This window comes from Nothobranchius furzeri, chromosome 10, assembly GCF_043380555.1.
Source record: "Nothobranchius furzeri strain GRZ-AD chromosome 10, NfurGRZ-RIMD1, whole genome shotgun sequence".
Taxonomy (NCBI): domain Eukaryota; kingdom Metazoa; phylum Chordata; class Actinopteri; order Cyprinodontiformes; family Nothobranchiidae; genus Nothobranchius; species Nothobranchius furzeri.
In genome coordinates this window covers 26,427,341-26,439,700 of record NC_091750.1, presented here as the reverse complement: position 1 = coordinate 26,439,700, position 12,360 = coordinate 26,427,341, and the positions used below count along the sequence as shown (strand labels likewise).

The window sequence follows — 12,360 nt, the reverse complement described above, 5'->3', positions numbered from 1 at the left end:
TACCACAAACAGGATATGTTAGAATTATTCTACAAACACCAAGTAGGAACAAAATCTGGCTCACTACTAGATGAACAGTATCTGCAAGAAGGAGATTATACAGCAGAATATAACGGCAGCTGTCATGAAAAACAGGTTTACTCCTTAAGATGAACAACATGACCCCATTGACAAAGAGAAACACACAGGCAGGGACTGTGCATAAAGTAAAAGTAATCACTCTTTCCAAAAAGTCTTCATACTGCAGCACAGCAGAGACGTTTGAGAGAGACTGAGATGACATGACACTTAAGTATAAAGTTGTAGCAATTGTTGCAAGTCAAATAACTTCATTTATATTCCTACAACAGATTAAATGCAACAGTCTTCATACTGAGACATCCTGTTAAAAAGGTAAAACTCAGAAACCCATTTTCCTTGTCAAGGTGGCTTCAGGTTAAAGCTTATTCATGTTGCTATGAAGGCAGAGCTGGTCTGCAGGGTTTGATTTAACACACAGGCTATTTATATGCTTTCCATTGCACTGTCAAATGACACATCACACCCCTACCTGTGACATTTCACTTATTAAGCTCAAATAAGTTCAGTCCAAACAGAGAGGAAATTAGTTGTTATTGGTTTAACGCCTTTGCCCCTCAGTATTTTGTTGCCCATTGATTTTGTATTAGAACTGCTGCAAGAACACAACATATTAAACAATCAACAACAATCTTCCTGTTTATAATATATTATCTACTCTAAACCAGTCCCTCCAGGATTTCAAAGCATTTTTTTGTGCTTGTTGCACACTAAAAAGCCCGATTTCGCAACAGCTTTTGACAAAAGATGCAGTTATTTGTGGTTTTTGTTTAATTTTGTCAATAATCAGTTCAAAATTGTTAAAAAAAATTTAAATAATTAAATTCCTACTGTGGCAAGGTGGAGAAAGGACTTCTGGGTGAGAGTCACACACGCTAATGTGTTATGTATGAAAGTGGTCAGTTCTTCACTATCTATTTAACACAACATAACCTTTCATACACAGTCAAGGCTGCACCATCTGCCGGGGCCCAAAACAACCCTTTGCCAGCTTATCGTTCCTTACTGGAGACGTAACAGTCTCCCTCAAGGTTCCTGCCATCTGTGTGAAAGCCAGACGTCAACATTCTTCACTCGGAATAAGTGAAGACTCCATGACTTTACGACCATAAGTTTAAATAATCATATGTGATGAATGAACACGATGTTTAAATGAACTGTTTGAATAACCTGTGCTTAAATCAATTAATTAAAAAAGAATATTGTTCTCACAAATATCCATTTATCTCACAAATCACTATGTTTCCTTTAACAAGTTAAGCAATGTTTACAATCATACACCTTACAATAAGATACTCATTAAGGTTAATATTCACCTCACGTCAGAGTTTAAACATTCTCATTCACACAGTGTTAAAACATCTTTGTATCTGAAGACAACACATTCCCACACCCAAAGTGTCAAAATATGAAGCGTGTGACCAAGCCTCAATATATGATGATTCGGGACGCCCCAGCGCATCAGGAGACAACGATCAGGGACGTGGCTCCGCTGGCGTCAGTGTTTGACGCCCGCAGTCACACGGACATTATTTGACTATTTAACCTTCCCCTCACCTCAATCCTAACCTTAAGGCCAGTAACTGTGACCTTAAGGTTCACAAGTCGCTCTAATGTTCGTCTCACCACCGGCGTCGGATACCGACGCTCTAGGATGGTGCGTCATCAGTGTGTCCCTGATCGTCGCCTCCTGACGCGCTGGGGCATCCAGAATCGTCATATATTGAGGCTTGGTCACGCGCGTCATATTTTGACGCTTTGGGTGTGAGGATGTGTTGCTGAAGAAGGCGTGGCTTTCTGAGGGATGTTGGTAAAACTCCAAACGTGTCAAATTCTGATTTGCCAAACTTGGCCAGAACTCAGACCATTGAGTTTATTTAAACAAGAATTACTTCCCGATGAATTCAGTTTCTAGCTGACTCTCGAACCGGCTAATTCAGGAACAAGCATCTTCGAGACAACTTTTTTGACATACAGTCAAAAGTCTCTTTGCAAGCAAGCTGACACTGCCAGATGGCTGTTGTAAGAGCCAAACATCCACCTTGGATGTTGTGACTCAGAGACATCTCAAGACCGGACGGGTCGTATCGGAGCTAATCTACGAGCTTTGGATACCTTGAGGTCAGAGGACTCTTCTGAATATATCAGAGTAAAAGAGGCCATCTTAACAAAGTATGAGATAAATGACGAGGTATACCAACAACGGTTTCGAGAGCCTGGTGTGCGTGGAAGCGAGATGCCGCGGGAGTTCTGCAATCATTTGAAAGATCTTTATGTCAAGTGGTTGCACCCTGAAAGGAGAAGAAAGGAAGAGATCGGTGAAATCCTCATCCTGGAACAGTTCTATCGTTCTCTTCCATCTGAAATCAGGGTGTGGGTGTCATGACTCCCAATCCTTCACCCTCCTCAGCCTTCATGCAGCACACCTGGTCTCATCATCAAGCCCCAGCCAAGCCCTGTTTCCCTGACTACCACAATCAGCTTCATCCACTTCACCTGCATCTGACTCCTCAACTCATCACTCACACCTGTTTTCTCTGCTACAAAAGAACCAGCCATCCAGTCATTCAGTGCCAGATTATTGAAGACTTCATGCCAGTAAATTCTCCAGCAATTCACCCTGCCTGGTCTCTGCCTCCGGACCTCGTTTTTCTCCTGACCCCTGCCTGAACTCTGCCTGCCCTGTCATCAACCTCGCCTCTTGCCTGTTCCCCGTATCTGCATGTCCGATCTGGTTTTGACCCTCGCCTCCTCTCCGACTCTGTCTCCAGCCTCGCCCAAACTCTGCTTCAAATAAAACATTTTTTATATATTTTTACTGTGTTTGGCGTCTTCACGGGTCTTCCTAGTTCAGCTCTTGACAGTGGGTTAAAGAGAGAAATCCAACTTCAGCTCGGAATGCAGCTGACTTGGTGGAGAACTACCTGGCTGCGCGCCGGGGACCAAAGACCTTTAGGTTCAGCCTTCAACAAAAGTCCAGTCCTTGACAGAGTAAGTCTGGGGGGTCTGGTGTGGGTGGTGGTCCAGGGCAGATGGCAGGTAGGGAGAAACAAAGAGAGGCAAGTGTTCCTTTGAATAGAACTACGCTACCAGCCAAACCTGTGGTTTGTTACGTTTGTGGTCAAGTGGGTCATATAAAACCTGACTGTCCTTTAAGGAGAGCTAAATCTGCATATTTCTGCACAGTGCCACGGCCAGCTTTTGCACAAAATCTGCAGCAGGGGAGAAAACAGCTGCTGGAAATTAAAATGGATGGAAAACCAGCAACTGCCTTGTTAGATATAGGAAGTGTTCAGACGTTGGTTCATCCTTCCCTTTTGACCAGCCAGCCCTACTTTGAAGGCCCTGGCCTTAACATCTCCTGTGTTCATGGGGATCATAAAACTTAGCCCACAACTGTAGTGTTTTTAGAGGTTGTCAACCAAACTTTTAACCTAAGTGTGGGTGTAGTGGCAGGTCTAGCACATCAGGTAATTTTGGGGCAGGACATTCCCATCTTACAGGAGTTGGTTCAATCATGTAAACCCGTGTATGTTATAACCAGATCACAAAGTAGAAATCAAACTTTAGCTGAGAATGGTTCGGAATCTGAATGCATTGGTGACAATGTAGGACCAGGCCAGCGATGTGGTTCTGGGAGTGATGGTGAGCAACATTCTTTGCGTGAACTACCGTCCTTTAAATCTGAGCTCCCTACAGAGCACCCTGTTAAGGCTAGGAAGAGCAAAAAGCAAAGGCGGATACTTAAAATGGCTGGTACTGTTAAACACACATCTCTGGGGTTTCCAGAACTTGATGTGGGTGGGGTGGATGAACTAGTGGACTTCAAGCAGTTGCTAAATCAGGATCAATCACTACACGGTTTTGTTGAACAGGCAGTATCAATTACAGAGGAGGATAATGCACATCCCACTGGAGAAGGATATGTTCTTACAGATGGGATGCTTTTTCACAGATCTAGAGGAACAGGGTCAGAAAAACTAGTGGTACCTAAAATGCTTCGGGAACAGGTTTTAAAGCTGGGGCACAGCTGTGTGTGTGTGTGTGCAGGGCACTTGGGTTTCAAGAAGACTTTTGATAGAATCTCAAAAAGGTTTTACTGGCCAGGCATTCAAAAGGAGGTGCATCAGTATTGCCTGTCATGTCCAGTGTGCCAGTTGTCAGGAGGAAAGAATGTTCCCAAGTATCCCCTGCAACCCCTGCCTATTATTGATGTCCCCTTTAAAAGAATAGATATGGACATCGTAGGACCCCTTGAGAGAACGCAAGCAGGGAATCGCTTTATCCTGGTTATATGTGACTATAGCACGCGTTACCCGGAAGCTTTCCCTCTTAGAAACATCACTGCTAAACAGGTAGCCTATGCGTTGCTCCAACTGTTTTCTAGGGTGGGAATCCCAGCAGAAATCTTAACAGACCGAGGTACCAACTTTTTGTCCAACACTCTGAAGCAAGTCTATAGACTGTTAGGCATTAAGGGTATTCGGACCACCCCCTACCACCCCCAGACTGATGGTCTAGTGCAGGGATTCCCAAAGTGAGCTGCCGCTAGGGGGTGCACGAGGTGGAAAGTGTAATGGCTGCGGAGCTCAGAGAAGTTTGTCAAAAGTCACCATTAGCGTAGCCAGAAACTCATTTGTGGGTGGGCCTAAGAAAATGTAAATGGGCTCAATAAACGTAATTGAAAACAAGTATATTTTGCTTGTGTGTGTGTGTGTCCTCCGCACATGCCCTAGCTCAGGGGCCGGCAATCCGCGTCTCTGGAGCCGCATGCGGCTCTTCCATCCATCTGATGCGGCTCTCTGTGCTTGTAAAATAATGAATGGATATTTAAATAAAATGCTTTATATTTTACTGCATTAATTTTACATCTGTAAGCTAATTCTAAATGTAAAGATTGTCTGCGTAAACCTGAACAGGTCCAACCCGGTCTTACTGTGTGACCGGGTTGACGCATCACGCTTGTGCGTAATCATATTGGCGCTTTCAGAGCTGAAGACGATGTGAGATTCTAGGACTCTCCTCAGATGCCACATTGGAGACAGGAACAAGCACAGTTCAGCCAAAGTTTCATCATCAGGGAACATTTTCTAAGTGACAAGTCTCTCTGAGAGACCGGGTTTGGAAAACTCTCGCTTCAGTGGAAGGAATCTTCCTGCATGCGCCCTGGTTCTGCGACGCGCTTCAAGCCCCTCTCCACATCTGCGCTGTGCACCTTATGTACGCGCTGACAGTGAGCTGACTGAGCGGTGTCCAGCTCAGATGTTCAGAAGGAAATCTTTTCTTGAGTGATTTAGCTACATCTGCGATTTGCGAAACGAATAAAGTGTCAGTTCGTCTGCATGCGTCGGGGTAATCCTTTCTATTCTTTCTCCGTCAAAATAAACGGCCAAATACGGGAACTGTCCGGTCAACACAAGCCCTGCTTTTGACTGTTTTGTTTTCTTGTGAAAATTGTTACAAATTTAACTTAATTAACACCAGAGCCAGGCGCACTGCACCGTTATCTCCGTCACTGTAAATGAGGGAAAAACAAAATGATCGGATCCTTTTCTGACCTTCCCCACCTACAAAGTTTAATTACAACAATCAAACGTGACAGAGCCTGGATTTGTATTCTGAACGGTCTAAAGATGTTTTAAAAAGAAACGTATGACAAAAGGGGCACCTGCTCAGTAAAACCACCAACAGGGTGAAAAATATCAAAATATTGTCGGCAGAGACGGGCTACAACTTCTGGATCCACTTTATATAAATCGTTTTATTGATTATCTTCTTATGAAAGATAACTTTGACGTACACGAGCGACCGGTACCGGCTGCTGTCTATGGCGTCAGACCCGTGCCACAACCCGTGCACGCGGATTGGGTCCACATCGCGCGTGTGAACGGGACTCGCGAGTGAAAATATACATGGCGAGAGATCATTTGTGCACTGAGAGGGAGCAAACTGTCTGTGAGCGCACAAGGATGTGTACAAGTGACAAACCTGCGTGCGCGCGTTGCCAACGAGCACACGGCAGAGGAAAACGTGCGCGTGCGGCAGCCTCTCTGCGCGCTCGGTTTCTGACTCCGCTCGCTCGGCTGTCAAGGGGTTTTGGCACTCTGGAGGCGTGGCCAGTGGCAGATCTTCTCTGTCCTCTGATTGGTTAGTTTTGCCCGCACTGTCGGACCAAAATGATGAGAGGTATATGTATATAAAAAAAATCTGATATTCAGTAGTTGTCATAGCTCAGCTGGTAGAGCGGGTGACCTTCCCCCTGGAGGAGCCAGGTTCGAGTCCGGGCAAGGAAAATAGAGTAGATGTTGTGTTATTTTTTCCTAATTCCTGTGAAATTATTTTACAGTTGAAAATTGAAAATTTTATGACTGTGGTTGTACAATATATGAGTCACTAATACACTGCAAAGGCCCTTAGAGTGGGGCTTCCAGAGAGAGAGAGAGAGAGAGAGAGAGAGAGAGAGAGAGAGAGAGAGAATTTGTATTCTGTCAAAGTTGTAATATTACTCCAGCCACTCTTGAGAGGAGACTCCAGGTAAAAATAGACTTGTGGGTGTAGGTATGTTCAAGTTTAAAAAGTTCTTGCCTCATTAATGTATTGTTTATTTTTTTCAGCATTTAATTGACAAATTATCCTTTCAAATAATTAATTGATGAGTTACATAATTGTCCATTTAGAATTGTTGAATGGACTGAGTCAAGTTTGGTGCACTTTATATATTTCAAAACATGTTTTTTTATTTTAATGATGCATATAAATAATTTAAATTTTAATTTAATGAAATATTTATATTTTTTCATGACCTCACCCTTGTTGAACTTCTCTATGACAGGCAGCTAAGGTGTCCTCTGGACATCCTTCAGGAATCATGGGTTGGGTCAAGGGGTGAGCCGACTAATGTTGTCAGTCATGTTTTGAAAATGAGGGAGAAGATGGAAGAGGCAACCACCATTGTGAGGAACCAACTGGAAAGGGTGCAACAGCAACAACAAACCTGGTATGACAAGACAGCCAGGCAGAGAGTCTTCAACCCAGGTCAGAAGGTTCTTTTACTACTTCCTACATCTGATTATAAACTTCTGGCAAAATGGCAGGGTCCATATACTGCGTTGAGGAAACTAGGTGGGACCGCCTATGAGATTGAGATGCCTGAGAGGAGGAACTCAAAGCAGGTTTTCCACATCAATCTTCTCAAAGAGTGGAAATCCAGTGAACTCCCACTTTGTGAGCAATGTTTTGTTCAGAAGGTGGAAGAAGAGGATGAGGTGGAGAGAGAGTTGCCACCTGTGAATGACTGTCCGGCCTCACTTGATTTGTCCCGTCTCTCTCTCACACAGCAGCAGGAGCTGGAGGCCATTATTCCCCCAGATCTGTTTCAGGAGCAACCCGGAACTACAGATCTGGTGCGACATGACATCCGCCTAAAGAGCAGCACTCCCATCAGACAACGGATGTACCGCGGCCTAGAGAAGATGCTTCCTGTGCTCAGAGATGAAATTGAGGTCATGTTGAAGCTCGGGGTGATTGAACCGTCTAATAGTGAATGGAGCAACCCAGTGGTTCTGGTAATCAAAAAAGATGGGAGTATTCGTTTTTGTATTGACTTTAGAAGGGTGAATGCACACTCAGATTTTGATGCGTACCCATTGCTGAGAATAGAGTGTGTGTGCCAAGCCAAATACATAAGTACTCTGGATCTCTGTAAAGGGTATTGGCAGGTGCCTGTGACTGAAGCTGCTAAGCCTCTCACTGCTTTTAGGACCCCTCAAGGACTGTGGCAGTTCACAAAGATGCCTTTCGGACTCCATGGTGCGCCAGCCACCTTTTAGAGGCAGATGAGCAAGGTGCTGGCTGGTATGGATTCGTTTGCTGCAGCTTACCTTGATGATGTGATTATCTACAGCAACACATGGAAAGAACATCTCATCCACCTGAAGGAGGTCCTGCAGAGGATAAAGGAGGCAGGCCTGACCATCCATCCCAGGAAATGTTGCTTGGCCAAGAAGGAGCTACAGTTTTTGGGCCACACCCTGGGACAAGGGGTTATTAAGCCCGTGAAAGACAAAGTTGATGCAATTAAAGCAGCAGCAAGGCCAACCACCAGGAAGCAGGTGAAGTCCTTTCTGGGCCTGGTAGGCTGGTATCGGTGGTTTATAAGGAATTTTTCTGCCAGAGCTGCCCCTCTCACCGATCTCACAAACTGATGCCCCCACTAGAGGGATTGGTGGAGTCCTCTTGCAGGGAGAAGGAGCGGAGAGGAAACCGATGGCGTTTGTCAGCAGGAAGTTGTTCCCACGTGAGACCAGATACTCTGCAGTAGAACTGGAGTGCCTGGCCGTTAAGTGGACAATTGATTCTTTCAGATACTACCTACTGGGACGTGAGCTCACTCTGGAGACTGACCATCGGGCACTCAAATGGTTAGAGGTGATGAAGGACACAAACAGTCATATCACCAGATGGTTCTTGTCTCTCCAACCATACCGGTTCCGAAATTATCACATTCCAGGGAAGTAGAAATGGGTGGCTGACTTCCTGTATCGCTGGGGACACAGCGAGTCATTTGAAAGGGGAGGGAAGTGTGAGGGATTTATCTCCTCACTACTAGTTATGTCTCTTGTTTCTGTTGAATCCTGTATTTCTGTGTGTGTTTTAGGTCAAATAAGCTTGGTAATCTATAAATTACTTTAAGTGAAGTTGATTTATTGGTGATCATCACTCCTTTCCTTCTGAGGTCATTTATTTAAGTGTTGCCATGGAAGCGCGCCCATAGGCAGCCATGATCAGTTCAATCAGCTCTACTGAGGGAGAAACTAACTGACTGAAGAGAGAGGGGGGGAGAGGAGGTTATCTTGTGTTTGTTTAAGTGTAGTTGTTGTTGTTTTTGTTCTTTTGAGTTAAGGTAGGAGGTAAATATGTAAATAGATTGTTTGAAATATTTTGTTGAGATGTACTTTATTGATTGTAAGATTTCAAGCTAATAGTTTCCCCTGCCCATGTCTTAATGGTTGGTTCTAAGGTAGCTTGAAAAGGCCAGATGGATTTGGCACTGTTGTTGGTCGGTTGATTGCCTGTTAAGGGGAATCCATGCCCCAATGTCGTGGATTGTTTGCATTCAAAAAAAAGATAAAAAGTCAGAGCTCTGTAACATCCTGGACTCTTGCTTTTTCTTCTGTTGACAAACATCTGGTAACATCCTGAGTGAGTGACAAGGCAGAGGCTCTGTCTGAGTCAAAACCTTACATCAACCAACCTCCGACAGTCTGAATCTACACTGTGGGTCTCCACAAGGGTATTGTAGGCACAACAGGCTGCGCCTGATGTCTTTTATCAGTAACCAACTCTCTAGTTTATAACCAAACAACAAATTCTTTTACACCCAAATTTCACCAGTTCTCTCGGATACAAAGAACGTTGCTAAAACATTTAGATTCCATCACACCACCTCACACATCACATTACATCACCTCCCATCCACCACATCACATCTCATATTTATATAACGGTAACAGCCTTACCAAGTGTAAAATAGAGACCATCTTGAGTCAAAGTTACATTTTTAACCTTAGTCCAGTAGCGAAAAGCAGATTAGCCACCTCACAGCTAATCTGTTCCCACAGAAAACAGAGTCTGGTAAATCTTAGGTGTGTTCTTACTGTGTCGTGGTTCTAATTCCATGCTTTCGTTCTTTTTTAAACACAGAAACAGTTTTGTTTACCTGTTTTGTAGCTACAGTTTCGCCGACGGCTGCCGGCTTCTTCAGGCTGACGCTGATGGTGGTGCGTCACTTCCTTCTCCGTTTATCTGCGGGCAGAGGAGCGGGCAGTAGAGGGCGACAACGTCCTCTACTGCCCGCAGATAAACGGAGAAGGAAGTGACGCACCACCATCAGCGTCAGCCTGAAGAAGCCGGCAGCCGTCGGCGAAACTGTAGCTACAAAACAGGTAAACAAAACTGTTTCTGTGTTTAAAAAAGAACGAAAGCATGGGATTAGAGTCTGGTAAAACCAGAGTTGTGACAGAATGAATACATCCCATTTTAAATTTACAAAAGCTGTTTCAGTTAAAGGGGTAAAAGAGTTCGTCATTCAAGAAATGGCAGTAAGGCACTTTCTTTACAGCTCTTCAATCAAATAGAGCAGAAGCCATTCATGAGGTTTTGTACCACATTAACACAAAAATCATAATTTTACAATAATTTCCCCCTATAATTCTGTAACTCGGTGTCAAATCCAGAAAAATAAAATAGAAATGAGCAAAGGGCTGGGTGTCAGGTTTGATGGGCTGAGCTGGAGTGTGGCTTTGAGACCCAGGCGCGGAGAGACTGGTGTTTGGTCGTGACTGATTACAGCATGGGAAGTTCTCTTCCCAGATGGTCTTTAGAGTTGGCAGATTAGGTTTGTCGTTTTAGAATGGGTTGGCGTCTATCGTGAGATGATGACTGAGTGCCGGCTCAGCTGTGACAGGTCCTTAAATAGGCACAACGGGATGACGTCACCGGGTAGCATCGGTGACAGGGATGCTGGGAAATGGAGTGCAGTGCCAGCCAGGCCCGCAGAGGAGGTTAAGAGGAGGAGTGCATGACACTGGGTCAATTCTGCATTACGGGGGACTACTTAAGAAGGACTAAAAACTGCATCCCACAGAACTCTGCAGCTTGGGGCTAAATCCAGCAGAAAAGAGACATGAGTAAAGGGGCTGGGTTATTTCTGCATTATGGGGAATGTACTGTCTGCACTAAAGAGAAAGGTCTAAAAACTGCATCATCTGCTTCTTAGTCTGGCGTTCTGGGGTGTTCAAAATGGTTTCCTTTCGTCCTGACTGGATCTGCCTGCCTTCACCTGACAGAGTGTGTCCCACATGCTGGACTGAGAATTTCTACCCACTGTAGATCCTTTTTACTGAATTTGTTTCCTGTTCGGTGGAGGTATTGCAATAAGGCGTCAGATTCTGTGAGGCAAAACTCCATACCGTCAGATGCAATCAAACCACCATCCACGTAAACAAGGATCTTAGAAAATGGCTGAGCATTGAAAGTCAGCGAGACAGTTATTGATTGTTTAGGTAATAGTGGGATTTTGTGAGGTACAACTGTAAGTTGAGCCCTAAATTTTGTAGGTGAAAGCAAACCAAGTTAGGATGCCCGGGAACCTAAAAATGCATTGCTTCAGGGGACAAAGGGTATTGTAAAGTGGGGAATTGTTCAACTCTGGGCCTAAACTGGGAATTTGGTTCTACTGGGATTTCTGGCTGGTGTTTACATTCCAGGAAGGACTGAGGTAGTCAAACTGAGACATTTGGCAGGACACCAAACAAATGATTCACCGTAGATGGTCACTATCGCTCTACCAGTCAACACATTACATTCCATAATAGAACACGTAGTCTAACTAAAGGAAAAAAGAAGAAAAATAAATTGTATAGAACACACTAAAACCCAAATCCAATTCCTATGGCTTGCAGGCCTTGAGGTGCTCAACGGCTTTTTAAAACAAAAGAAAAAACAAACCAAAGGAAGACTTTAAGGTGGCCACCATAAAACAACAAGAAAAACAAAGCCAGTGTGAGTCACCTCAGTTGTGACTTTCTCATATCTCTTCAGACTTCTAAACAGTTTAACAGAAAATCAGATAACAGAGAGATTCAAATGCTGACAACCATTAATTTGGAATACCCCATCTGTAGTTTTGAATTCAAACAGGCACCACGGGCCTCATATATACCCGGGTTTTGGGTTGTCACCACCCGAAATCCCCTGTTTGGATATGAAGGTTTGGAAAAATTAGTACTCCCAGAAATTAAAATAAAAAAAGAAAAAGAAAAACCCAATATACAATTAACTGCAAATAAAAGATTAATATGACGGAGTCATTCACATGATAGCAGGGGAACAGTGTGTAATCTAGATTACTTTAAACCGAACTTTCCATTCATAGTCAGAACCATCCACCATAAATAAATAAAACAATCGGGTCACAAGAGCAATAAGAAAAATTAATAGTTGTGCAACTTTTATTTTGGTTTGTTGCAGGAGCTCTTTCAAATTTTCATTTATCTTCATTTTAGGGTAAAACTGCAATTTGGAGACACCCTTTCGATTTTTAATTTTATTTCATTTCATTTGTAATTTTATTTTATAGCCCCGTAGGCCTTTACTTAATTGATAAGATATTATTTGGTCAGTAATAACCAGGCGCAGTCACGATGTGGATTAACCCGCACTCGGCAAAACCTCTGAGGGTTTCTATATTTCCCCCCTCTTCTGGGGGCAGAAGGTGGAAAT

The 12,360-nt window shown here is 43.9% G+C and overlaps 1 protein-coding gene across 1 annotated transcript in view; it reads right to left on the bottom strand.

Annotated features, from left to right (window-relative positions):
• The window catches only part of LOC107374570 (odorant receptor 131-2-like), a 9,764-nt gene extending 5,938 nt beyond the window's left edge, over positions 1 to 3,826 (bottom strand). Inside the window, exon 1 of the mRNA XM_015942730.3 lies at positions 1 to 3,826. This exon is cut by the window's left edge and continues 5,938 nt beyond it. Coding sequence (XP_015798216.3) covers positions 1 to 283 — 283 coding nt within the window. The 5' untranslated portion in view covers positions 284 to 3,826.
• Between the last annotated feature and the right edge of the window lie 8,534 nt (positions 3,827 to 12,360).